Below are 27,044 nucleotides of genomic sequence, written 5' to 3'. Positions count from 1 at the left end.
GTACGAAAATTATACATATAAAAACAGAATATCGAGGAACAGTCAGGCTACATTTTATTAAAAGATATGCTTTATTCTTCAGCAGTAATGAAAATTTTGCATTAATTATACAATACAAAAATTTATTGGAATTAACTCACATTACTGCTGCAGAACATAGCATGTTTTGTCCTGAGCCCAAATTGTTTGACAAGTTAAAAAATTTTCTAGTCAAACAGGCCAAAGCCCATGTCATCATCTTCAGACTCAGACTCCTCCTTGGCAGGTTTCTTTTCCTCTGTTGAAATAAGATTATAGTTAGTATCCGTATATGATATAGATTTATCACTCTAATGACACTTAAATATGCTATTTTGGTACAATAAGTAATGAACTGTTGATGTTATAATAAAGAAGCATATGAACTTACCCTTCTTCTCTTCCACTGGAGCTGCTGCGCCACTAGCAGGAGTAGCAGCAGCAGCACCTGCAGCAGCAGCTCCACCGACTGGCATAGATGATAATTTCTCCCTACCTAAAATTAGCCAATAATAATGAACTTGGTTCTTGTAAAAAACAATGTATATTGTTCTTTTTACAAAAATAAGATATTTTATAAAATATATCACTATATACCTTTGGTAATTAACTCATCAATGGATTTTCCATTTAATTCTGAAATTACTTTTTTCAGTTTTTCAGAATCTGTCTCAATCCCGACTGATGATAAGATCTTCTCGATATCATTCTGGCTTGGTGAGGCCTTGCCTCCCAGAACAGCCAGTACATAAGCGGCCACGTAACGCATTCTACAAAACAATGTATTTGTATTAAAATATTGATGCAACATGCACATGTAATTTTTTCTTAAACTTAATTCTCAGTAATAGGTACATCTTCATAATTATTCAGGCGAAAGATGGTATAATATAAATCATCATTTCATGATAATAAATTTCTATATGTAAATTTATATATATTAAATAGCACGATTTTCTCACATATAAAATTTGATAACATCTCAACTATAAAACCTAGTTATATGTATATTTATATACTTTAACAAGTAGACGAAAGATAACCTCTCTAACGTATTTAAAATAGAATTACATCGATTTGTTATATAATTTTAGAAAAAACATAATTAAAAACATAAAACGTAAAACTTTGAACATAAATGCTAAAAGGAATAGGAAATAAAACGTATGCATTCTGTATATATCTACACGCATTCCTCACAAACGTGACATTGTTAGTGGAATCCAACAATATGACAATTGATAAAATGCAATCGATCAATTACATTGAATATTTTAACTCTACAATAATTAAGTTACTGAAAGCGCAGAATATTATTTTCTATATAATAAAATTCTAAATACACACATACCTTTAAGTCCTACGACACGAAACGTGGATCACGCTCAATACAATACGTGTACAGCGGCGAGCAAATTGAGAAGGAAAGGAGGGTAAAGGAATGGGAGAAAAGATTGTACAGTATGATGAAATGGTGACTGCATAAAGAAATTTGTGTTCTACCGTCGCGCCCTCTCTTACGTTAATTATAAAGTAAAATTTTGTCTTACGTTATTCGAAGAAAAACATTTTATTACTGTTTCGTATCAAATAACATTTTATTAAACATAACATTTTATTTAACATTTTATAAAAAAGTATTTAACATAACATTTTATTTAACATTTTATAAAAAAGTATCAAATAACATTTTATTACAGAAAAATACGGGTTTTACTTTTAAACAGTATTATTTTTGGGTGTATATCAGTTGGACACGGGGCAATTGGACACAGTCCAATCACAAGTCGCTGTTCCAAGGGACCCTACAAATGTCTCTAATCACACGGTGCTGTGATTGGCTGTGTCCAAATGCACCGTGTCCAAGTGCACCGCTCCCAATATTTTTACCTTAAGCGTCTTCTACAATGGCAGTAGGAGTAGTAGTAAGAAATAAGCAGTAAGTAAATAGACCAATCACAATCGATTATTTTTGAAACGTGAGAATGGAATTGGTCAATTTGCTTACTGCTTATTTCTTACTACTACTCCTACTGCCATTGTAGAAGACGCTTTACAATTTCATCTTATAAAGGATTCATATTGCATCTTAGTCCCGATCTACAATAGGTGTAATAAGCTTTAAGCCCTAAGAAATTGATCAATCACAGTGGAATTATAGAGGAATAGTCAATTGTGATTGGTTAATTTCTTACGGCTTAAAGCTTACTACACCTACTGTAGATCGAGACTTATATAATTCAATAGGAATCTAACAATTAAGCCAATAGAAACAAGCTTTCCAGAAACAAAAATGGCGTTAATTTCATAGAAATATCTTTAAGCGTTTAAGATTTCAGGCGGGAACAATACGCTAATAAATCTAACGCAAATTCGCATACAACTTAAGCATTTTATTTTAAGCTATACACACATGCGATACATGAACAAAAATTATAATAAAATTATAAATAACCATAAATTTTACAAAACTCATGATATACATTCATAGGTTTTCTAAATTTACATAAGACACAATAATAAAATTTTGTCTTTGTAAAAATTAACACTTCTTCCGTTGCCATATACTTTATTCATATTATGCTATTAACAATGTTTATTATGTTATGTTTAGGAAAATATGTATTTATGTTTATCTTATATACAATATCACAAGGATATAGAAAAATTTTTGCGAAATTTTTTAACTCATTCCTTTTAATCCTACATATGGTTTTTAATAATACATAAATTTATTTTCTGTAAATTATTCAATGATATATATCCCATATAGCACAAATCTCTAAAAGATTTAGAGTTCCAAAAGAGTTCCCAAGTCCTTTAAAACACTTTTGGAATTCTTTAAGAAGTCTTTTAGAGATTTGTACTATGGGATGTAATATTCAATTAGAGTAAAAACGCATTGTAATTTATAAGGTGCCCATACTTTCTATAAATTATATACAAAAATGTAACAAAATATGAATAAAATTTATAGAAACTAATGTTACAAAATCTAAGTGTAACATTTCAATTGCAAAAGTGAAACTATTGTGAAAAAGAAAAGAAACAGTTGAGGATAAAACTGTATTATATGCTTATGAAAGTCTACTCTTAAAATTGTATAAACAATGCTAGCAAAAAATAAACAGTATTACATACGTAAATATTACAAATACTGCCCATGCCTAAATTACATTGCGTTAAAATCTATGTAAAAGATATAACATGCCTTTAAAAAGCACTGCTTTAAACAATATTACTGACGATTAATCATACATTGACAGTATTAATCAGCTGATATTGCAGCATATTTAATCAGATCTTTTACAATTAGAAAATCTTTAGTAGATTTTTTTCTGAAAAAAAAGAACTTTAAAAAATCTACTTGTTTTTGTTATATTCGCTTGTAAATCAATTACATAACTCTGGTTTAAATTTACGTTAAGTTCGAAATCTCACACATATATGGTAAAAATATAATTTTATATATATATATATATATATATATATATATATAATTTTTTATAATTATATTTTCAATACCTTCCAAATTTATAAAATATAAGGTAAATATAATACCTATAAAGTCAATATTTGTAATTATTTTATGCAAAAAGGAAATTTTCTTTTAAGGCACTTCCATCCTTTTAAGTAATTGTTACATTACAATCACTTAGCGTGATTTATCTCCATGACAATATTCAGTAGTTTCTACTTGAACTTACCCATGCCATACCATTCAATTATTGTCATTTAATTGTTATTATATTTGCACGGACTTTCATCGTAAGTCAATTTATCCTCCTCGTCGAATATCGATCCATCATCAGACAAATCGTATTCGTGATTCATCAAAATATATTTGCTCTGTGCATTAAGGTCACGCTCTTTTTTATGAGATTTCTTAATGGAAGTTGCGTGCTGCAGTTTCATAAACTTCAGCGTACTCAAATTGTTCGGAGGTGTTGTACTTGGAAGTTGCAATTTCTTCGGATTTTTCGTACTTTCAATAAGGCTATTCTCTCGGCTCGTAGATGGTTGAGGATCGTAAATGCTCTCCTCGTTGCTCTTCCTGTCTTCATTACGCCTACTACTGCACGCTCCTGTTTCGTCAAAAGAACCACCGTTTGGATTTAACTTCAAGGATGGAGTTGTACGATCTTCTAATATCTCAATGTAATCTGCAATATTCATGTTCCCTGTTTCCTTGGTATACTCTAACAGCTTCTTCCCCAAATTTCGTCTCCTGCATATGCTACCGTCATGCTTGTCTTTCTTATGCGACTTTTTAATAGAGTTTTTATTACAGAGTAGTTCTGCCGTCGACATATTAATTGGAGTTAACCTTCCATTTGCGTCTATTGTATCCGCAACTTCGGTTGATTCATTGTCTGAAATAAAGTATGCATAATTTTCAAATTTTTCAATGTTAATATATCTGCAATGTTATTTACTTTCTTCAACGTCAGTTGTATAAACTTACCTCTTTCTAGTGGCGTTTTTTCTTTGCAAACATAATTCGTTAAAGTACGGAAGAATGACGTTCTTTTTTTAGGAGTATGAATTGTAAATTCATTGTCCACATTTTGACATCTTGGAGAAAATCTACCAGAATACGCTAACTGCAAATAATCTTGCATAGACATGCTCATACCCTTTTTTCTTTTCTGGTTAGATCCATCGGAAGATGATGATCTTACTGGAAACAATTTGTTATATTTATCAGCATTTCCTTTTGGAACTCTATCATTGATATACTTTGTCATACAACTGAAGTTAGAATACAATATATTGCTGTTTTTACCTTCATTATCCATAACATATGAGATATCCGAAATACTCTTATTCTTCTTCTTGTCTTTCTTGTGTGATTTTTTAACAGACATGTATTGAGACAATAAGAGTCTACTTGAATGTGTATTTTCAGGCGTAATCGGCCGTTTATTTTCAAATGCGTGTCTTTTATTACCCCATACAGTTAGTAACTGATTTAGATTTGGATCTGTATATGAAGTAGACTTCGCTATTGTCATTTCAGGCCATTGTTCACGGAAACACGTAGGTTTTGGAGGTGATACTGGGTGAATAATATATGGTGTACGTAGATCAATAAGTGGATTAAACTTCTCAAATGTCGTGTTGTTTCCAGATTCTGCCAAATCAACGTTACTTGATGTTGCCTCTTGCAAATTGGAATCGTTTTCCTTCTCATCATTATTTGATGATGTTGATGGTAGTGTATCATGAATATCTTGTGTATTTTCTTCGCACATTTCACTATCGCTCGAGTCGATATTCTTCGGCGCAGCTTTTTGCTTAGCATCAACAACAATTAATTCATTGTCAGAAAACTCATCATCCAAATTATAAACGAGTATCTTCTTAACATTTCTACTCTTCTTCGGAGATTCTTTCGTAGCAGAACTGCTACTTGTAAGTATGTCATCTGTTTCCAGTGACTCTGTCGTTCCTTTTGCACATAAGTTTTCATTCCGCACAGGATCATCTATTTTCAAAGCCTCTTTTTCTACGCAACTAAATCTCTCCTATTGAAGTAAAAATAACGTAATCATTAAATCAACGTAATCAAAAATAGTTATCAAACAATAAATATAAAATATTGGCAAAAAAAAAAACAGGCAGATAGACTGCTCCTTTTCTGAAATTCAAAATTAATTTTTCTTTAGCACAATAAATTGTATATGTACTTGTACGAAGAACAAATTAATCCATTAACTATCCTCGTTTATATAGTTCTCCAGACTTGGGTAATTTGCTCTTTATTCTCAATTACTTAATTTGGAAAGTATTAGTTAGAAACTATTAGAAATTAATAGCCTCGATAATTTCGTTGCCAAAAATAAAATTTTACTTTTATGCAAACAATGCTATGTGCTGGCTCTTTTTGCCAATTATGACGCAGCCTTTTTAATAATTACGAAGAGGCAAAATGTAACATAATACTGTATAGACAATGTAATATACCTTCTTATGACACTTCTTGATACTACTCATGCCTTCTGGAATAAGTCGTATCATATTTTCAGGGGTATGCGGGCTGTCCTCTTCATCATTACCAAATTCCTTGGACAAATTTCTAGGTGTACTCGCAGCTATAGCATAGCCCGACGTCATGCCGTATTGTTTTAAATATTGAAAGTCAGGAGTCCGCGTGTTACATATAATGCTGTCGATTTTTTCCTTCATGTTGCTTCGAAGAGACGATGTAGAGCTCGATCGCGAACCAGATGATCTCGATTTGCTCGCGCTTCTCTTAGTATTGGAAGTATCACCCACTATCCTGCCAACTTTTCGAATTTGTTGTGGTGTTCGATTTTGATTTTCGTCAATCGACTCTGAAGATACGCTCGGCGCATTGCTGGTAGCAGAAGAATCGGTCGAACTTTTATCGAACCCCAAAGACTTATCTGGTGTATGCACCGGCGTGTTAACTATCGACTCAACAGAAGTGCTTTCATCAGAACTATTAGTTTTCTCCGAACTAAACTCGAATTGCAATGACTTTTTTATATTTTCATTTCTATTGCGAAATGAAATATCACTGCTCAGCGCTCTCATTATCTTAGCTGATCTGGATAATTCTCGTGATGGTTTGTTCATACTGAAGCAACTATGGTTCATTGAATTTGGTGATAGACGACGGGAATGATTTTTTCTCGAAAAATTGAAATCAAAATTCAAGGATCTATTAATTTTGCACCTAAGTAAATGTCTGTTCCTTTGTGTGGCTGATCTGTTGAGCATCTTGGGTGATCCAAATTGATGTTTTATGAGAAAATACTTTTTATCAGATGCAGTCCAACCTATAATTATATAATATTCTGATTCTAAGTTGCAAAAATCTTATATTGTTTTGTTTTATCTACCATCGTTTTCCTGTGGCTTTGATGTCTGGCTTTCCAACATGGCAGCTCTATGTTGTTAGGATATATATATATATATATATATATATATATATATATATTTATGTGATATATGTGTAATAATCAGTATATATTTAAAAATACATGCTCATGCATATATATGCATGTGCATACATAAGAGGATACCAATATTTTATAAGATTACCGCAATCACTCTTATTACAAGAGTCATATACAAATATATTTGCCTTTTTGTAGATTTCTGAAAGAAAAAAATAATTTAAAGTATAATATATAAATAACATAGTATTTACTTATAAATAGCTTTTTATGCTATAATCAATTATGATACAAATGTTTGTATTATATGCTTATAATATTGTCAAAGTCCTATAATATATAACATATTTTACTCAGAAATTAGAACTTCTATGTAATATAACTTATTATTTTACTTAAATATAGCTTAACTTATCTTATTATATAATATAGCTTATTATTTTAAAGTAAAATTCTTTTATGTTCCAAATCCTTATTAAAGTCTACTTTACAAATTTTAACAAAACGTTTTTGCTTTCATACTAATTGTGCACGCACCAGCAGAACATTATATCGTATATCTGCATATGCGTGTCTTCATGCAGATGAAGCAAATTTATTGAAACCAAAAGAGAAGAAAAAAGCATGGAAGAAAGGTTCGTGTCAGAATAAAGTTAATAGTGACTTGTATAGACATACATTCGCAAACGTTTACTCACAATTTATGCTGTAATAGATGTAATGTTGGATCTTTATCAACGTTGCAGTAGAAAAGTGATATTCAGTAAATAATTCGCGTTGAGAGATGCCTCAATGCTTCCTCATATCGCTTCAACTCTAATAGCGTCACTATACTCCGTAAACTATACACGCGACTTGACTCCCTTGCACCCAAGCTACCGTACTAACACAACATGCGAGAAAGCAATGGATCAAAATGCATGCAACGTAGTCTTTTATATTCCATCGTCAGGGAAAGCGTCCCGATTGACTACGGTACGATTGGACACAACCAACCGATGCAAAGAATTATCTAGTGAATTACCAAGTCGAACCAATCATTACAATCTGTGTCCAATCGTACCGTAGTCAATCGGGTCCCATCCATCTTACAGCATAAATACGACTATTTACATTGGCCAATGAGAACTCTTGTTTTCTAGGCATTCAATTAGGGATGTTTAATTTACTAGGAAACGAACATTTCTATTGGGTATTGAGTGTCTGACATAAAATGTCGCGGAAATATAAATTCGCTATTAAACTTTCTCCCTCCTCTTTCGAAATTTACTTGAACAAAAACTTTTCCACGACTAAATATATCATATATATACAGAGTGTCCCAGACTCTCTTCCGCATATTTTGTGGGAATGTAGAAAAAGTCGAGGTAAACATAAGTCCTATTTGCGATATTCGCAATAATAGTCAAATATTAATTAAAGAAGATTGGTGAATGATTGGTAGATGGCTGCAGTGGCGCCGTCTGCCATTGTATCTTTTACAACTTAATAGCGAATTCGGTAGCTTGCACTAGTGCGCACTGAGTGCGCATTAAGGCTTGTTTACAGTACATTCTTATATTTAAGATCGTGTCTTAAATACATATTTAAAAACATTTTAACTAATAAAATGATTCGTACGGATGTTATACATATCATATTATGGTTAAAAATATTTGAGAATTTATTTGAGAATTATTTAAGACAATTTTTAAATATAATAACATACTATGAACAAGCCTTAGTGCGCACTCAGTGCACACTAGTGCAAGTAACCGAATTCGCTATAAGTCAAATTGGACAAAAAAGTCCTCTACCATTTTGCAAATGACCATATAGATTATTAGATATTAATTAAAGAAAATTGTTACATGATTATATACCATAATATACAAATTTTCTTTAATTAATATCTAAAAATCTATGTAATCATTTGCAAAATGGTAGAGGACTTTTGTATTTAGTTTGACCTATAAAGTAGCGCAACATCCTTATATGACGCGTTCTACTTAACGCTCGCATTGTTGCGAGCGTTAAGTGGAACGCATCCATAATAGCGCAAACAGGTGGTCTCGACTTTAACGTGCTTTGCTTCCAACTAAAAGAAAAATTTCGGGTCTTATTACTTAGGATAAATTTATTCTTTTTATTTGCACTTTCTACATCTCCCTACATTTCCTTCTGCTCCACAGACATAATAAAAAACTGCAGTTCAAAAGGATGAGACCTAACAATATTCTACTTTACATGTGACGTTTTGGTAAAATTACAAAAATAACGTTACAAAATTCTCGCATTTCATAGTCCCCAAATCTCAAGTCGTATTAAAATGTGCTAAACCTCATTGCATTTTATACATCATACATCTTATGCCCTAACAGTCAATGAATTTCATAAAAGATTGTTCATATTGATTCCGATTTAACTGGTTATTTTATAACGTGTTCTCTTCCAGAAAATTCGTTTTGTACTCTAGCAGCAACAATCTCAATTGTTCCAGTGAGACGTCCACTAATCTAATCGTGTTCTACCATGATGCAAACGTATTAGAAAAGGGAAGACTTAAATATGCCTGATGTGGAAACTGACGATATATTCTGCATTCGTACGCTGTACCGAAATCGCGAACGGGTCTGTCGGATGAAAGGTGAACGCGACCAATCGTCTCGCAGATGTCGGTGCTGTTCTGCCTAACATACCCGCATACATTCGGAATTTCAGGAGACCCGAATCGCGTGCGTAAAAGCTGTAAAAACAAAAAGAAATTGATCACCAGTACGGATCAGCTATGCAGCAGACAAATTTTTGCTGCGGGATAAGCAGAAGCGAATTGCAGCTTGTACAAACCGTATGGGATGTTCGCCACATGCTTTGGGGCGTTCCATCATAGAAACCCATTTGTCGTCATAACAAAATAATGACAAGTCCAGATAGGGCGAACTGGAATAAGATTGAGCGCATATCGGCAATTGAGCGAGTAAACGTTTCGTCGCTTCCGTGACGCCACCGAATTTGGCGCTTATTATTGTATATTTGAATCTTTGTTGCAACAATCTAGAAAGTAAAACCATTCGAGTGAAAACTTTGCAGACATGTGAACGTTACGGTAGCCTCTGCTTAAGCAGGGGGCCTCGCGTGTCATACCTGGCATATATGTTATTAGACGGTGAACACATGTACTGGCAATCCGTACTCATTCTGGCATTTCTGAAAAAATCGCTGAAGTTTTCGAATTGGGTTAACAGTTGAGTCGACGCGTTGTCATAAGCTGCCAAAATTTTGGCCGTGACCATATCATAAACGACTAATAACGCCGGCTGCGCATTAGGTTCGTTTGCTTGCAAAGTCGCCACTTCCTCGCTCGTGTATCGCACTAAAATATGGTCCGTGTCTAAGAGTTGCATCTTCCACATTCGCAGGGAATTTAGCTGAAGCATTTTCACTTAATTAACTTTTCGAAAATGACTAATTAATGACAAGAATAAGATCACATAAAGATCAATTGAAAATAGAGGCATTCTTAAATAGTACCTGGTCGAAATATTGATAGAATCTCCTCAATTCATACGGGTCTTTCGTCGCGTAACTTATGTATTTTGCCCTCTTATATAAATATACTAATAACTTATGTTTCAGGCTATTTATCGTAGCATCTCTAAATGGTCTACAATTAGCTCCAGGCCATGCGCTTGTAACTAAGTACGCGTCATCTTCCAAACAAAACCTAACACACATGACTCGTATTATACAAGGAATAACATTCACACTCGTATTTTCTATTAGATTGTTACTAATTGTAACATTTCCTATGATAGCTTAATGTGCCAGTTCTCAGAATTCATAATACCTTCCTATTGTCCTGACATTTATAAACATGCCATCAAGGATTTGAAAGATGTGTATAGTCTGATGCTGTACAGACAATACTGCTAATATATCTTTGTACAAATAAAGACCTGTGTATGAAAAAGACTGGATTTAGCCCAATGATCGAATACAACCTGCAACTAATGTAATGATTCCAAGCATATCAAAATTTCAAGTTGAAATGTCATTCTTATACCTTGATTGTGCGACAGATAAATCTTATCTACTTTAAAGTGTCTAGTATCACATAATTTTCCTCCCCGTAAATCGATCAGATGCAGACTATAATCCTCCAGCGGTGATCTTGGATTTGGTGTCAACGCTTCATTATTAGAATAAATCTAGAATGAACAAGACTCTCTTTTACTTTTCAGTTCTTGAAGAGCCAACAATCTGTCTTTACCTGATAAAAGTGTGGCCTCAAGTCATCAGGAATATGCGCGGCTGAGCCCACGATCACATATCGAGCATCATCTGTGAAAAGACTGCACTCTCTGTTCAATTGCTCGTTGCTTTGTACCACATTTATAATCCACTTAACCTACAAATACGTTTCAGACCTGGTACACCAATTTCAGTGGTTCTCTCCTTTCTTTCTTTCTTTTTTTTTTTTTTTAATTTGAATAATCTGCAATGTAGGCGTGCGCCAAAGTTGGTTAGTGTTGAGTACCTTGAAAAATCGCGCGAAGATATTACTTCGTATGTGAAAACTACAGTCGTCATTCTTGTGGCCGATGTATTCGCCTTCGCATTCGGCTATCAAGTCCGCAGCGGCGGAGGCCCCGCAATAATCGTACACTTCGATAGACGTTTGATCCGCACTGAACGCCACTAAGTACTTTCCGTCCGGACTAAATTTACGCAGGAAACACGGTGGTTTCTCCACGTTCATCACAGTGAAGTTAGGAAAGACATTTTGATAGAACTGCCTCGCGGTGTGCACGTGCGTGCCCGGGAAGGGACAGCCCATAGTTTCCCTGCGTCTAAGACGCACCACAACATTCTGCGGGCCAATTTTACGAGGTTTGATGGGACAAGGATCCGTGACAAAGTCGATTTTACTTTCCTTCACAGCCATTCTACTGATTTACTACATAACACTCGAATACAGTATCCATCGTCGTGAGAACAGTGTAAAACTTGTGATTGTTGTGTTATACAATTATATGACGTAAAGTCTATCATTCACGGAGACACTAACTTTATGACTGCCAAAATAGAAAAAGTCAGTGGGAGAACATAGGTTAGGATCGCGAGCAGCCAAGTGGTCTGTTCTTTTCAGCTGCACTGCTGAACTGATGCAATAAGTTTAAGTGAAGTAAAATATGTTTATCTCACTCTAACTTATTGCATCAGTGCAACTAAAAAGAACAAACCAAAGATTTCTTCTTATCGCATGTAAATAGAAGATGCGCAAGCATTGGATGCATTCAGCGAACCAACAGTTGCACAACAGTTGAGCAATTCGTCAATATAATTGATCTAGATGTAGGGATCTAACAGTAAGAACCAATAATCGCTGATTGCTTTTTCCGCTGAACGCGCCTAAAGCCCATTCTACAATTGCGTAATTGTAGAACATGAGTTACAATTGTACATGAGTATTGAAATACTAGATAGTATACCGATCGTGCCTGACGGTATTTCCACAGCAGCGCTTGGGATCGATATTTCGGCCAAATACATGTTTCTTTAATATTTAATTAAAATTATCTGGATGACTCACAAACCTTTTTAATGATATTTCATAACTCTTCATACGATATACAAACGATACCATACCGAACCTTTGTTTAATTTACCTCCGGTCATTATTTTCGGCTAAATACATGGTCCAAAAAAGAACAATTAATTACAAATAATAGAATGACTCACAAATCTTTTCAATTGCACTTTAAAACTCTTCATACGAAATACAAACGATTTAAAAAAATAGTTTTCCAACCGGAGTTTTTTTTCCGGTCAAGTACATACAAATTGACATTCGTACACCTGCACCATGAGTATACAAGCATAAATGCAGCAGCAGGTGCACAGCAGAAGCAAGTGCGTTCCGAAATTCACTGCCAGTACTGAAAATCTATAGTTCATGTTATATATACTATAGAATTTCAATACTGGCAGTGAATTTCGGAACGTATTACAGTTTACAAAGATAAGTGCGTAAAAGAAGGTGATCACTTAACATTCGTTATGAAGGGAATCCTGTATTTACTCTTTATAATCTCGAATTTATGCGAGCAATATGTAATAGCTGAACATGAGGAAGACACGTCTACGGATTTATACGTGATCGAGGGAAAAGTGTTCCCTTGGGACAATACGGCATCCACCGGATGGCAACTCATGACACATGTAATGGCAAACGGTGGTGAACATTATGGATTTTTAAGGTTATACACGTAGTTTTACAGATACCTTTTATGTACATGTTTACACGATAATTACATGAAATAATTAATGCGAATGCTGTTGTATCATTTCAGGGAGGATGGTACATTTATAATTACGAACGTTCCATCCGGATCGTACATGGTCGAAGTGGTAAATCCAAATTACGTTTACGAGCCAATCAGAGTAGAAATTAATTCAAAGGGAAAATTTCGAGCACGGAAAGTGAATCTGATACAGACGTCACAAGTTATTCAAGTACCTTATCCCTTAAAAATGAGACCTTTAGCACCATTTCGATATTTCCAAGTCAGGGAGCAATGGCGAATGACTGACTTTTTGTTCAATCCTATGGTACGGCAGAATTTTTAAGTACATATTGTATACGTATGTTAGCATTTTTTCCTTTCGTTCTTTGATTTGAAATTATCCTTTTTTTCTTTATAGGTCTTAATGATGGTTCTGCCACTTATACTAATCATGATATTGCCAAAAATAATGAGTGATCCTGAAACTAAAAAGGTAAAATAACCACTTTTTAACAAAATGTTTCCCAACATATATGTATATGTGGAAATGAATATATAAAAACAATTTTTTTTAATGTATCTACTTTTTCTATGAATAGAACACTACAATTTATTATAGATGATAAGTTTTATTTCTTCATCAAGTCATGAACTATATATTTCTTTTTATAGGAAATGGAGCAATTAAATAATCTCACCATTTATAACATGCCAGAAATGTCCGAAGTAATAACATCTTTTTTCTCAAGAACAGAAAAGCAAAAATCAAAGCCCATAAAAGCTCCGAAGAAGAGGCAATAATAGTATTGCTCATAGCTAATTGTATGTTTAATCTAGTCTGTGAAATATCTTTAAGAAAAAGATGATATTGACATTTTACATAAGGCACTTTTTGGAAAATGCTGAAACGTTATAACAGTTTGCATCGAGTTTTGCAGAATGGCAGTAATTAATATGCTCTGTGTACTATTACTGTTCTATCAATAGTTAAGAAGCACTTGGTATATTACTGGTTGAATGTGCTTTAATAATTGCAGATAATTTCGTATTTCTTAATAATTACAATCTATATTTATGTAAATAGGAATTGTAGTAAGTGTTATACCACGAATTTGTGTTTTGTAATTTTCCCTTTATAAAAGCGTGATTAATGTCCGTATTCATAATTAGGCCTTATTTAAGGCCTCAAGTTCATCTTCAGTGCTCTACGAATCATTTTATTTGCTACAGAACATCCAAGATGGACTTAAGGATATAAGTCTTGACAATAGTTGCGTTTGCTTTGGGCGCTTACACTCTGTAAAGGTACGTTCCCACTTAGCGCATCATGCGTCGCGTCGTTCGAGTTAAGCAAATCAAATCGTCCCATTTTATTGCGTACTTTACGCCGAATAAAATGGGACGATTTGATTAGTTTAACTCGGACGACGCGACGCGTGACGCGCTAAGTGGGAACTCAGCCTAAACGTCATTCTATCTTTATCGTTCATTACATGCGGGAAGAAGATAGAATGACGCTCAGCGCATAAAGCGAATGCAGCCTATGAATACGGGCATAAGTTAAAGGCGGTGCTCAAGGTCGGATTATATTTAAGATCCCCCTACTTGAGTTTATTATCAGATACGTTAAGCCCATTCTACAATTGCGTAAGGGTAGTCGTGATCGTAAGAGTCAACCATTCCGAATGTTTTATTTACTGATTGCTTTATTCTGATTGGTTGTCGTAATCACATACAACCACGTTCACGCAATTGTAGAATGGGCTTTATAGCCAATGGCTACATTCAGCAAAGGGTGCGTTCAGATTCCTCATCTAGGTGCACTCTATTACTAGAAACACTACAGTATATGTTACATAAACTATAGCACTTCTAGTAATAGAATACACCCGGGTGGAGAATCTAAACGCAGCCAAAAAGAGGAGCTCAAGGAATGCATAATGATTATCGCTTCTGATTGGCGAATATTCTTGGGCTTACAAAGAATCTAAAAGAATGCTTCAATCACAGACAATATAAGATTCGGATAAGTGGCACTTGAATCGTAATCATAGTAACGCCATCTCTTAACATGACCTCAGAAACTTCAAAACTCTTGAGAGCAAGTACTGACGAACGGTTAAGAAAAAGTGCGTTTATTCCACATGCGCGAGCGCTACAAGCGGAAGTTTGATATCTTTATTTCAAATTTCAATCAGTACGTAGTGTCGATAATATTACAACCTCAGTCACATCATTGACAAAAATGATCCCACACGGAACAAAACTTCTATTAGATGTCTATTAGACATCCATCATGGAGATTCAGAACCTCTAATAGACGTCCATGGAAAATCCATAAAGCTTCCACTCAACAAGTGTCTGTATCTTGCACCTCCATTGGATTTCCAGTGGACGTTCTAATAAATATTACACAATATATCACAATAATATTGCAATATCTCAGTAATATTACATAATTTCACTCAGTGAAAAATGAAGTATTTTGTCTAAATAACAAAAAAAAAAAACTGGCATTTCATATTTTGTGTCGTTTCATTTATTCGTGAGATTCGCGTGAATTCGATCCCGTTTTAGACGGCACCCATCTTTAAATGACTATGTTGTTCAATGCTTAACCTCACGGTTGTTCGGGAACTAGTAACGCCAATTCCACTGTAGTGGAATTCTACCTCCACTAGTGGAATGTATTTACAATATGCTCTTATAGCGTTCAAAAATATAATATAATGACATATTTATCGGTAAATATTTCAAAGGACGTAACAACAATCACAATACGATTAATACTGATACAATGTTGTATAAGTAATCAAACTTTAACATACAACGTGCTCGCAAAACAAAGAGAATATTTCTTCTTTCTCCCTCGCAATATTTTGATGTCAAAATGATATCGATGTTGTGAGGAATCTATTTTATGCCAATGTTGCAATAAAAATAAAAAAGTTTTCACATTATTTAATATATATTTTAATTACAATCATCTTTTGTATTGTTAGGAATAGCCCAAGTAAAACATAATAGTCAAAATGACATTAATTTCATATTTTTTGGCTGATAATTGACATAAATTTGTTCAATGTTTGGTCAAAATGACGTCAAATTTATATCATTTTGATTCTTACGTTCTACTTGAAAAGCTATAATGCAATAGAAGTCGTATTAAAATTCAATAAAAAATTAAACGTAAAAATCTATTGCACATCCATAGTAGATGTACAGTGGACGTCCACGATGGATGTTAATGGATGTTCATTAGAGATCCACTTGTGGTCCACCGTGGAGATAGATGTCTGGTGGAGCAATAGATGATCTATGGACGTCTAATAAAGGTTTTGTTCTATGCGGGATCACTTTACCTTTACGTGTTGTCTCACCTTGCCTCATCCTTATCGACATACATTCTTCATATTTTAAGTGCGACGGATGGATAAAGACTTAAATCGGATAAGTTACGATAGAAGGAAAGGATATACGCGTTCTCAGAATTGACGATCGCATCTGCCGACAAAAAACCGATTAGCTTCACACAATCGCATTAGGTATATTTTCTAGAGTATGACTAATCCGCATCTGGGTCGCCCGGATGTGTATTAATAGTGAATGGTGTTGTAATGTGTATCGTTCCCATTGAATCGAAATATCGCGTGCTATATAATGCACAGATTGTACGCACACAATCCAGGAAATAGCCTCGATATTTTACAACTTTAGATCCAAATGAATTTTGCAATCATGCGCAATATGTCCACATATTTGTGCATCATAATTTGTTAGTTATCTCGAGAAAACAACTGCGTCAATGTCATCAACGATCTTGCTGTACGAATATGTGCACATATTGCGCGTAATCGAGAAATTCATTTTTGTGAAGTGTTCAGGCTGTTATCCTGGATTGTGTGTGTATGGTGCGAAAATCACGATTTTTCTCTTCAACGAATCGCAAAGGCGTATATTTCTCTATTAGAGCTGCGAATTTTCGTATAAATTCGCAATCAAATGTGATTCAACTGTTCTAGTTTTGTCGTACGGCTGGTTAGATGTGAAAGGTTAAAGGTGAATGTTGCTCCAACTTGAATTGATATTAGTATGTCGATTCAGCCGTGCGCACATTTTAACCCTACTACGACGGGATTTAATAAAACGAGAAAAAGGACCCGAGTAAAGATGAGCAATCGGGGTGTGTGATTCAGCGTTCGGCGATGCACGAGCGCGACCAACTTCGGTCGAGCGGTTGAGCGGTCGAGTGTACCTCCTTGGTTCCGGGAATCCATATTTCGCCAATCGAGTCTTTGCCGTGCTCAAGTTTGTGCGGTTGAAACTTCTGCTTCCCCTCCCCTCATCTCGCCTTGTCTTGCCTTGCCTTGCCTTGCCTGTTCCGATTTCCATTCGCACCGGCAACGGCTCGACGCGAGACACATCGCTCTGTGACGTCGCGTTATGTTGTTGTGATGTCGCGTTATAACGGCATTTGTTGACAGGATCATTCGATCTACAACGTGATAACATAGTGAGAGATGTGCGGTTCGTGTGGTCCAGTTTGCTGTGCGCTACGATAGAATTGTGATAGTGAGTGATTGAATTTAGCGGGAAAAAAGACTGGTGAAGCTAATCTTTTTGACGTGAGCAATCGATGAACTCAACACAGCCAAAAACTCATTTATCGCTTGTCAGAAGCTTATCTGCATGTGAAAAAAACAACGAATCAGGAGACGTTGAGAGACAAGTGCAAATCCTTCTGCCGCACAGGATTTTAATGGTTAGGCGACAGTTCCTAGATAGCCAAATCTGCGCGAACAGATTTCGAGCAGAGCTTGCTATCAACTTTTGATGGCAAATAGATAACAAATTTGATGCAGGATCTGTTATATCAAATTTTGCTGTCAAATTGCCGCCAGATATGCGGCAGAGCTTGTTGTCGGAAAATTGCTGTAGATTTACAGCAAAAACCGCGCAGAGCTTGTAGCAATTTGACGGCAGATTGGCGGCAGAAACTGTGCAGACCTTGCTGCGCTGCAAGCTTTGCGCGGTTTTTGCTGCAAATTTTGCACCAACATTACCCGACAGCAAGATCTGTCGCCAAAACCGTAGCTTAATGTAGACACAGATGGTTTTGCTGTGGGTTTTTGATCAAATTTGCTGCCAGTCTGCGCTCAATTTGCTTATTGGGTTTCCCGAAAAGTGGAGGGGATAATGTTGGTACCAAGGAAAATCTCTACACGATATAATTTAAAGATTTTGTTTTTTGTAACTGCACTGCTAAATTGGTGCAATAAATTGAAATAAGGCAAGTATACGTTTTCTCACTCTAATCTTTTGCATTAGTTAAACAGTGCAGTTACAAAAAACAGATCTTTAAATTATATCGTGTAGAGATTTCTCTTGGTACCAACATTATCCCCTCCACTTCTCGGGAAACTGTTGTCTAACCATTTTAATGTGCACCGTCTGAAACCTTTAGATCAAGATCGGAATAGGAATCTAAGTTGACAGAAGAAACTGATATTAAGAAGTTTATAAAAATGTCTACGAGTTGTGAGCAAGTTTGTCTTATGCAAGTGTGTATTAGTAATACTGAAACTGAAGGTAAAGCTGCAGCAAAAAGCAACGGGGAGAGCTTCAACGACGAAAATCCTGATGATCGATTGGAATCCAAACAAATTATGGTGCCATCTGGTGAATATTTATCAAAATACCTCTTCTTCGCTGTGCACGCATTATTAATAATAATTAACAGTAATAAAGTAATGATTGACAAGTAACAGTAACCTAAATATATCATAGTATGTCGCATGTGTATAATTATATATATATTTTATCCCATATTTTCTTTGAAATATTATTTATTTAATTAAACATCAATATCATTGGACTAATCTGAAATTAGACTCACATTCAAATGATTTAATCGTGCATGTATATGTTGGAAGAGAAGTCTTTGCAGTCTCTATTATGATTGTCAAAAGATGATCACATATTCTACTTATGCAGATAAAAACAAAAAAATTCTCTTATTTTTTGCTGCTTTCTCCATTCTGCTAAAGCTCCATGTTCGCTGAGTCTGTCATATGTTTATGGGAAAAGAAATAAAGATCCAGTCCTAAATATTTATTTAGTGGATACTAAGAAAAAATAACATTTATATTAATTAAAAATATTCTCCAAATAAGAAAATATATATTTTTTTTTCTTAAAACCTTAAGAATCTTAAGATAAACCTTAGCTTTTCGTGAGAGCAATTATATTTTAATAAAAGAATTTAGATTTAATATGTCATTAATATGCTTAAATATTTACTGTTTTCTAGATATTTTTCCTGTCAGCGCAGTTTAGCTGAAAAGAACGAGCTAAAGTTTTATTGATATTGGATTGATTTTTCAGATCCATCCAACTGGAACTCGAGCCACATATCTTCATGGATTTCATGGTGTAGTCAGACATTCTCGATAAAACCAACGCCGGTCGCTACGATACTTCCGTCGACTGGGAAGGAGCTGCTGAAATTATCTCTGCGAGATTGGCAAGACATCGGCGGCGTGACGGGAGGCCGACTTCTAGCTCGACACTTAGGCCATTTTGTTCTGCAGGGGACTGGTGTGCACACTCCCGATCTGCTGCAGGAGAACGAGGATAATGTTGGTTAGTTAATGTTCATCGAAAACTATAATAATGTCCAACTTGAGAGAGTGCTAGATCACTTTTCGTTTTTCTCTTTTCGTTCACTTTCTCATTAGGTGGTGGGCATTCGAATCTCTGCTCCGAATTACTTGATCGCACGACGGTCTGAATCACTCCGAGTATCACTCCGAAAATTCCTGAAAATTTCGAAACTTCTGAAAAATCACAGAAGTCTTGAAGGCCTTATGTAACTGTGCTTATCCAGTGGACACTAATTAACAGTAACGTTACATTAATGTTATAATTTTCTAATCAACAATGTGATATAACACATGTATAGCTTTTATATTGTTCAGAAGGAAATTACAACATTAATGTAATGTTACTGTTAGCTGATGTTTATTGGATATATATTAACAATAGATTACAATAGACTACACTGTAGATTTATATAAGAAACGTAGATTACATCGCAACAGTAATTAATATTTTAAAAATCAACATTACATTTTTTTATTTTTATTTATACTATATTCATACTTATATTATATTCATATTTTTTCTTTTTCTTACTTTATTTCTTTTTTATATTGTATTTCTTATTTTATATTTCTATTTAATTGTTTAAATGTTACATTAAAACTGAAACTTCGCAAGAGATTCTAAAGTTCCGTATAATATCCGAAACGAATCGAGATTAAATCGTGTGTTTAAAGCAACTCAATAATTTCCTGAGTCTGTTTCTAGTTGCAGGAGAGTAAATTTAAAACGAGATTCACGCTATAAATTAAATGACCCATAGTAAAGCTTAGGAAAGGTTAATGGGGGGTCTGGTCATGGATCTGTCAAGGTTCGATGGAGAATGACCAGAAGAGACTAACCGTTCCCCAAGGGCCGATCTTGGTTCGACTCGAGCTTATCTAAAGCTTTAACGATGGCTGAGATCTATTACAGATAAACGCGGTCCGAGCAGGAAAGTAAATATCAGTATCGCCGGCGATAGCTTCGTCTCCGAGCTTTTCTCGCCTCTGAATAGACCGATTGAAGTAATAGTATATCGAAGCATAGTACGCACTTTTTCAACCTGAAATCAAGAACATAGTAATAGCATTTTTATCTGTAAGATCAGATATATCGTGTTATCATGAAACAAACGACTCGTACAGAATATTTCAATAACATTTCTCTCCCTTGCAAATTGCAGTGCGGCAGTACAGGAAGCATCGTTGATACACAGAATTGCAAATTTCTATCAATTCGATCGATCTCGTTCTCGCATGCTGAGCTCTGAAATCTCAAACGAAACTGTACGAAAACGGGAAAGCGTAGCGTCATCTCTTCGGACGCGAAAGAAGAAAAGCAAAAAGTAAGAAGAACCTAGTCGTGGCAGCGTAAGCCTCCAAGATATATCGTCTGTTTGAATAACGTTGTAGCTCGCTCTCTCGCTCTTTCTCTCTGTCTCTCTCTCTTCCCCTCTCTTTCTCTCTCTCTTTCTCTCTTATTCTGTATGTGTGCGTGTGTGTCGACCCATCTCGCCCCGGTAGCAGCCGTTTATTAAACGAATCAGTGTTATCGCGGTGAGAGAGTCCTCATGAATAAACCATCGAGTGTTTAGGGTGGCGGCAAGGTGGTGCGCGACGCGGGGTTACGAGCTCGCTGCGACCGCTTTTACCCCTCTTTCTGCTCTCCTCCAGAGGCAAGCTCTAACGGGCTCGGGGGGCGGTAAGCTCGCCGCGGGGCGCGTCTATATTGTTTTCGTGATGAGCAGGAAACATTCGCTGGATCTTCAATGTATACGGGATAATTTTACGTGTCGCGTCTTCGTCGCGCTTTCACATCGCCAGTGTTTCACGTATACTTTTGCACACTTACGCGCATAATACACGCGGGAATCCGCGATGTTGTTCAATGACGAGAGCGCCTATCGACTCGGACCAATTACGATCGCGCGGATTTATACATTTGCTTTGCTGAGAGAGATTAGGAAAAAGAAGGAGAAAGACGTGTACATGTCTGTTTATGCCCTCGTAAACGTCAGATGGAATAATATCGAACGTATGCACAGGTTTGAGGAGATACGATCTGGATAAATGTGTGATTACTATGAGCGATCGTGACGCGCTCGCAAAATCCATTTGTACGGCCGAATTGCGAAGGAATCTCCACGGGATCGGTCGCATGCATCGCATCATTTGGTCAGTATTTCATACCGATGGGAGAATTTGTCGTATGAAAATGTAACGCGGCGTAACTTCGTCTCCTCACGGTGCATGCAACGTATCGACGTATCGAGGAGAGACATTAGCGTAAATTTCCCGGGTGAAAGAGGCGAAAGAAGGATCGTAACTACTGGTAAGTGCTCTAAGCGCGATACGTCAGAAGAGAGGGGGTGTAAAGGTATTCCGTTCTTGCCAAGACCAAGAGTGGGGGCGATAAGGGCTGAAATAACCAGGGGCAAAGGTCGCTCAGTCGCTCTCTGCCCACAGGCTCGCGAGTTTTATTCCAAATGCGTCCCACCGTCGACGCGGTCCGATCGACCGGTCGATTGACTTCGCTTGCTCGCGCGTGTGCGTGAACTTAAACGCGATACGTGTGACGTGTGACGCTATCGAGCCGACCGGTGAAATGGAATCCAATTAATTTAACGAACTCGTCGGTTCGTCGAGAAAACGTTCTCGCTCTTTCGCGAGACGACAAACGCATCGTTCTGTGTGATGAAATTACTCATGCTACGTGATTTTACGATGCCAGTAAGTCTTCGCGAAATTACATTCTATCTCTTTAAATTTCTTAGAGTGGAATCACACAAAACGAGTGAAGAGCGGCAGTATTTTTACTTAAAACGATAGTAGAAATACTGTCACTCGAAATTGCAAGAGTGAATGTTTCATTCGAGTTTAGAGTGAATTCTGATCGCATATGAGTGAATGTTTCAATCGATCAGAGTGAATGTGTTTCTGTAACGATGAAGCACATCAAATTCACTCTTTAATTGCGAAACTAATCACTCGACGACTAAGAGTGAAGAATTCAATCTATATGAATGAGCAATCACTCGAATTCGAATGACTCGATGACTTCGAGTCACTCTACTTTTGGAGTGAAATTTCACTCAAAGAAATTTCGAGAGTATGTTATTACACTGCTGTACGGGACATAGTATTGATACACATGTCTTTTTCTTTCAAATAAAAAAGGAGATTACGACGTATAGAGATTAGGAGCGACGATCGTCTTGTCGATTGAACAAAACCCGATGCGCGTAATCGCAGAGATGACGACGGGTCTGTCGCACGCTGGTTTTCGAAAGCGCCGTTTATATGGCACAGGATTAGGCTGAGATATCAGCGCATTCGTCACGTAATGTGGAGAATTCAGACACATCCTCTACACCTTCAGCAGGACACCAGATTACATCCTTCGGCCGCTGCGATTCTTTATAACGGTAAATTCAGAGGAAAGGAGATAAGCAAGTGAAAGTAAAAAAAGAGAGAGAGGAAGGAAAAACGTCAGGAACTGTATTATGTATAATGTTATTACATTTATAGGGTATAATGTTATTACATTTGTAGGGTGACAATTAGAATATTGCTGAGATCAATTGGCTGTTATTTGGAAACGCGCGATTCAGTGAGATAAAGTTTTACCTTAAAAAAGTCTAAGGACGCGCTATTGAACGTAATGATCGACGAATAACGTAATAGGATTATAACAATGGAAGATCGCGTTAAGTAATCGAAGAAAATCGGAATTTCTAAGTATAAAAAATTAACTTCCAAAAAAATGTTATATTCTCCATATATTAAGGAAGTCAAAATATCATTTTCTTTCTAGTGTAAACCTGATGGGATAAACTTTTTTCTTCGCGATGCTAAAGTGAAATTGAAAAAGTGAAATAGATGCAAATTCAGGCCTAAAATGACAAAGAGCAGATATAATTGTTACAGTAATATTCTAATTGTCCCTCTGTATGTGCATATGTAGCACACGCACACACATGTATACGTTGTAACCGAGACGAAATAATGAAGAAAGGTAATTTTTGCGGCAAGAGATAAATGTAACAGTTTGTTTCGACGAAAGGGAATAAGGAATGGAATATTGAAATGTTGAACATAACTTCCTTTCACACATGCGATCGAGTCCGAGTCGACCGCGTTGCGTAATGACGATCACTGCGAGCGATTTCGTGAACGTAACGGAAGATCTTCACCGATGATGATAGATGGAAGAGTATAAGAGACCGTGCGGTATAGTATCGTGAATGGAAAGGCAAATATGCTGGAGAGATGCGGCGACCATCGCTCTTCTCTCTAGCGGAACAAACGACCTCGTAGCCAGAGAACGGGATTTGGTGCATGCGTGTTTCGTTTTCTGCTGCAGAAAGGTTCAGCCTCCTACAACGAACTTGCTCGCTCATTGGATCTACGTCTGGAGCAGGAGGTTCGGGGGCGGTCGGAGGCGGACAGGTTCAGCTTTGGCAGTTCCTGCTGGAGCTGCTTTCGGATTCGTCCAACTCTTCCTGCATCGCGTGGGAAGGCTCGAACGGAGAATTCAAGCTCACTGATCCAGACGAAGTTGCGCGTCGATGGGGTGAGCGCAAGAGCAAACCCAACATGAATTACGACAAGCTGTCGCGTGCGTTAAGGTAATTTGCACATATCGATATGATCACGTAATGATCACACTTATTCGCCTTCTGCCGCTTGTCTTTTATGCGTTCAACTCGCTTCAGATGTCTGTAATTCGCAACATGAAAGGAAACTTTGTCTCCTACAAATCTACAGACACGAGCGCTGTGAAATAGTACATAGCACCGTTAAGAAAATATGCATTATTCCACAGATATTACTACGACAAGAATATAATGACGAAAGTTCATGGTAAACGTTACGCTTACAAGTTCGATTTTCACGGTCTGATGATGGCCTGTCAAACACAAGCCGGTATCATGCTCGAGGCGTCAACGTCATCGCGTATAACAAACGCGAATTGTCATCCTCATCATCAGGCGCATCGCACTCATCGTTTGTATCCAGCGGGCCCATCGCCTGTTCAACAATCTTTAGCATCCTCGTTACAATCGGGACCATCGCCGTCCGCTCAGCAACCTCCACCTCCACCGCCACCGCCGCCACCACCACCACCGCCGCCACCGCCTCCGCCACATTATTGTTGGCCCTATCATAGATATTCACCACCTACATAATTATTACTAAGCATATGTAATTACGCATCGTCAACTTTGGAGGCTGATTACTCGTATAAATTTCGGTCATTCTGCTTTTTTACTTTAATTTTTTATTTTAGTTTTTATTCCATGCTCTCTAAATTTTTACATCTTAAAATATCATGTTGCACGAAACATACAGTATTATCAAGATTTACCAGTACTTTGTGTTTCAATATTTATATTTTGATATACCATACTTTGTGTTTCAATATTTATATTTATATTTTGATATACCATATTTAAAGACTTGATAATAATTGATAATCACTGAAATATATACTACCTGGAACGCGTGCTGCCTCCTGAGGATGAGAGAGAAGTCCCTGTTTCTTCTGTTATACTTGTCTAATTCATAGTATAGTCGAGAATGGGAAAAATGTGACAATCTCACTCTCGACTATACTATGAATTAGACAAATATAACAGAAGAAACAGGGACTTCTTTCTCATCTCGCAGTCCTCAAGAGGCAGCGCGTGTTCCAGGTAGTATATATTTCAGTGTTGATAATATTGAAAATTGTCGTACAAGATGTCTTTTTTTAACATTAATTACATGACTGGACTTCAATAAGATAGGCATTGTAAGCATTTGTAAATATATTAATATTGTACTTAAGGTTCTTGGTCGCTTACTGTAGCGTATAAAAAATGTTACTTTCAATATATTAGTTTTTTTATGTAATATCTAACTACAGTAAAAGACCAGGTAACATGATGGCATATCTTCCTATCTTGTTATTACTGTTACTATCATTGTCGGTAGTATTAATTAAATTATTCATTATAACTACTTTGATAAAAAGGAATTCGTAATGTATATTTTGTAAACGACTTTATCTAACGAATAATATAGAATTAAAATTTACTATTATACTGTAAACCAACCTGAAATAAAGCATTTTAATGCACATTGCATATTTTCCTATTAATTTTCATATATATAAAACAAAAAAAATATCAAGTAAAAAGTAAAAATTTTGCTTAAAATTGCTATTTAAAAATGAAACTACTTAAGACTACGCGTTCTTATTCAAGTTTTTTATTAAAAGTAGTAGCAGCTCGTAGCGGAGATTTTGGAACTAAAAAGTAAGGGGTCGTAACTTTTATTGGGTCTAAAGCAATATTTCTATGTGGTTCGCATTTCTCGTGTATACGCGACAGTAAAATCCTATGCAGAATGCCAGGCAACAGGGAATAGGAATTCGGATTGGTCAATTATTTCTATTCCCTGTTTCTATTGGCTAATGCTTATTTCTATTGCCTATTATCTGCAGGCCTATTATGTAAGGGCCCTCATACATGAAATGATATAACTGCATGTGCATAGCATAAGACTGTGTAGACCAATGAGCATCGAGTATTTAGTCGCCATATTGATGCTTGATGTTCAATACTTGATGCTCATTGATCCATACAGGCTGTTTACGATAATTCGAGTTGGAGTAAGTACGAGTTAGTTTCACCAGAGCCGAGAAATATGATAGATACAACATCTAATATTTTCATGATTTATGACAACTCAATGCTGTCCGATAAATCGAGTAGAGTAGAGTTAGGGTAGTATAGCGGATAGTATATGAATTAACAGTATCAGGTAACATAGTTTCGTAAAATATATAGCAATAATATTACGAAACAATGATTTATTACATTTTAGAAAAATTAGAAGCACTAAATTAAATTATGAAAAGATATCATGTATTTGTGAAATATTCAATAATAACAGATTAATAATAGGTTAGAATAATTGTTTTCTACTTTTGAATATTTTACAAATACATGATATCTTTTCATAATTTAATTTAGTGCTTCTAATTTTTCTAAAATGTAACAACTCATTGATTCGTAATATTATTGTTATATATTTTACGAAACTATGTTACCTGATATTGTTAATTCTTATACATATACTATCCACTATGTTATCCTAACTCTACTCGATTTATCGGACAGCATTGAGTTGTCATGAATCATGAAAAT

The 27,044-nt window shown here is 35.8% G+C and overlaps 5 protein-coding genes across 10 annotated transcripts; 2 read left to right on the top strand and 3 right to left on the bottom strand.

Annotated features, from left to right (window-relative positions):
* Positions 1-31: 31 nt before the first annotated feature.
* Positions 32-1,529, bottom strand: LOC116853830 (60S acidic ribosomal protein P2). Its single transcript, XM_032835084.1, has 4 exons — positions 1,370-1,529; positions 616-788; positions 410-514; positions 32-277 (listed from the first exon to the last, which is right to left on the bottom strand). Exons 2-4 carry the CDS (start codon positions 785-787, stop codon positions 207-209), a joined length of 348 nt encoding a protein of 115 aa, XP_032690975.1. The 5' UTR covers position 788; positions 1,370-1,529; the 3' UTR covers positions 32-206.
* A 1,041-nt stretch (positions 1,530-2,570) lies between these two features.
* On the bottom strand, positions 2,571-7,869 carry LOC116853824. 3 transcript variants are annotated; one of them, XM_032835078.1, is made up of 7 exons: positions 7,643-7,869; positions 7,133-7,146; positions 6,888-6,934; positions 5,986-6,824; positions 4,805-5,546; positions 4,484-4,699; positions 2,571-4,391 (listed from the first exon to the last, which is right to left on the bottom strand). In XM_032835078.1, exons 3-7 carry the CDS (start codon positions 6,925-6,927, stop codon positions 3,754-3,756), a joined length of 2,475 nt encoding a protein of 824 aa, XP_032690969.1. In that variant the 5' UTR covers positions 6,928-6,934; positions 7,133-7,146; positions 7,643-7,869; the 3' UTR covers positions 2,571-3,753. The 3 variants fall into 3 exon arrangements, with proteins under 3 accessions (XP_032690969.1, XP_032690966.1, XP_032690967.1); XM_032835075.1 differs by having other exon boundaries at positions 5,986-6,842; positions 6,888-7,146; XM_032835076.1 differs by having other exon boundaries at positions 6,888-7,146.
* Positions 7,870-9,055: 1,186 nt separating this feature from the next.
* LOC116853826 (DET1 homolog) lies at positions 9,056-11,868 on the bottom strand. Its single transcript, XM_032835079.1, has 8 exons — positions 11,461-11,868; positions 11,194-11,331; positions 10,987-11,131; positions 10,771-10,879; positions 10,455-10,647; positions 10,068-10,351; positions 9,771-9,977; positions 9,056-9,669 (listed from the first exon to the last, which is right to left on the bottom strand). The coding sequence occupies exons 1-8, from the start codon at positions 11,866-11,868 to the stop codon at positions 9,486-9,488; spliced, it is 1,668 nt and encodes a 555-aa protein (XP_032690970.1). The 3' UTR covers positions 9,056-9,485.
* A 1,041-nt stretch (positions 11,869-12,909) lies between these two features.
* LOC116853829 (ER membrane protein complex subunit 7) lies at positions 12,910-14,320 on the top strand. The gene is made up of 4 exons (XM_032835083.1): positions 12,910-13,183; positions 13,277-13,535; positions 13,629-13,703; positions 13,883-14,320. Exons 1-4 carry the CDS (start codon positions 12,984-12,986, stop codon positions 14,009-14,011), a joined length of 663 nt encoding a protein of 220 aa, XP_032690974.1. The 5' UTR covers positions 12,910-12,983; the 3' UTR covers positions 14,012-14,320.
* Positions 14,321-17,527: 3,207 nt separating this feature from the next.
* On the top strand, positions 17,528-25,437 carry LOC116853582 (DNA-binding protein D-ETS-6-like). 4 transcript variants are annotated; one of them, XR_004380016.1, is made up of 6 exons: positions 18,914-18,996; positions 19,595-19,852; positions 21,036-21,197; positions 21,897-22,183; positions 23,029-23,589; positions 23,666-24,204. XR_004380016.1 is itself a non-coding variant. In XM_032834708.1 (5 exons), exons 2-5 carry the CDS (start codon positions 18,736-18,738, stop codon positions 25,038-25,040), a joined length of 1,041 nt encoding a protein of 346 aa, XP_032690599.1. In that variant the 5' UTR covers positions 17,528-17,972; positions 18,675-18,735; the 3' UTR covers positions 25,041-25,437. The 4 variants fall into 4 exon arrangements, 2 of the variants coding, with proteins under 2 accessions (XP_032690599.1, XP_032690608.1); XM_032834708.1 differs by lacking the exons at positions 18,914-18,996; positions 21,036-21,197; positions 21,897-22,183; positions 23,029-23,589; positions 23,666-24,204 and adding exons at positions 17,528-17,972; positions 18,675-18,889; positions 24,215-24,479; positions 24,677-25,437; XR_004380015.1 differs by having other exon boundaries at positions 23,029-24,204.
* Positions 25,438-27,044: the final 1,607 nt, after the last annotated feature.

The sequence above is a fragment of the Odontomachus brunneus genome, unplaced genomic scaffold, assembly GCF_010583005.1.
Source record: "Odontomachus brunneus isolate Ranch 3 - 2012 unplaced genomic scaffold, Obru_v1 Obru_scaffold_006, whole genome shotgun sequence".
Lineage (NCBI taxonomy): Eukaryota > Metazoa > Arthropoda > Insecta > Hymenoptera > Formicidae > Odontomachus > Odontomachus brunneus.
The sequence above is the reverse complement of the archived record's forward strand: the minus strand, read 5'-3'. Positions and strand labels throughout refer to the sequence as shown.

Coding starts and splice junctions, on each gene's coding strand:
- LOC116853582 (XM_032834708.1), top strand. CDS start 18,736: ATGTCTACGAGTTGTGAGCAAGTTTGTCTTATGCAAGTGTGTATTAGT. Junction 18,890..19,594: donor ACAAATTATGGTGCCATCTG/GTGAATATTTAT, acceptor TTGATTTTTCAG/ATCCATCCAACTGGAACTCG. Junction 24,480..24,676: donor AAGCTGTCGCGTGCGTTAAG/GTAATTTGCACA, acceptor ATTATTCCACAG/ATATTACTACGACAAGAATA.
- LOC116853829 (XM_032835083.1), top strand. CDS start 12,984: ATGAAGGGAATCCTGTATTTACTCTTTATAATCTCGAATTTATGCGAG. Junction 13,184..13,276: donor GAACATTATGGATTTTTAAG/GTTATACACGTA, acceptor GTATCATTTCAG/GGAGGATGGTACATTTATAA. Junction 13,704..13,882: donor GTGATCCTGAAACTAAAAAG/GTAAAATAACCA, acceptor TTCTTTTTATAG/GAAATGGAGCAATTAAATAA.
- LOC116853824 (XM_032835075.1), bottom strand. CDS start 6,927: ATGTTGGAAAGCCAGACATCAAAGCCACAGGAAAACGATG. Junction 6,843..6,887: donor AAAGCCACAGGAAAACGATG/GTAGATAAAACA, acceptor ACTTAGAATCAG/AATATTATATAATTATAGGT. Junction 4,700..4,804: donor ATATGTTATGGATAATGAAG/GTAAAAACAGCA, acceptor AATTGTTTCCAG/TAAGATCATCATCTTCCGAT.
- LOC116853830 (XM_032835084.1), bottom strand. CDS start 787: ATGCGTTACGTGGCCGCTTATGTACTGGCTGTTCTGGGAGGCAAGGCC. Junction 515..615: donor TGATGAGTTAATTACCAAAG/GTATATAGTGAT, acceptor GGCTAATTTTAG/GTAGGGAGAAATTATCATCT. Junction 278..409: donor TCCAGTGGAAGAGAAGAAGG/GTAAGTTCATAT, acceptor TTATTTCAACAG/AGGAAAAGAAACCTGCCAAG.
- LOC116853826 (XM_032835079.1), bottom strand. CDS start 11,868: ATGGCTGTGAAGGAAAGTAAAATCGACTTTGTCACGGATCCTTGTCCC. Junction 9,978..10,067: donor TCTAATAACATATATGCCAG/GTATGACACGCG, acceptor TTTACTTTCTAG/ATTGTTGCAACAAAGATTCA. Junction 9,670..9,770: donor TGTGGCGAACATCCCATACG/GTTTGTACAAGC, acceptor TTGTTTTTACAG/CTTTTACGCACGCGATTCGG.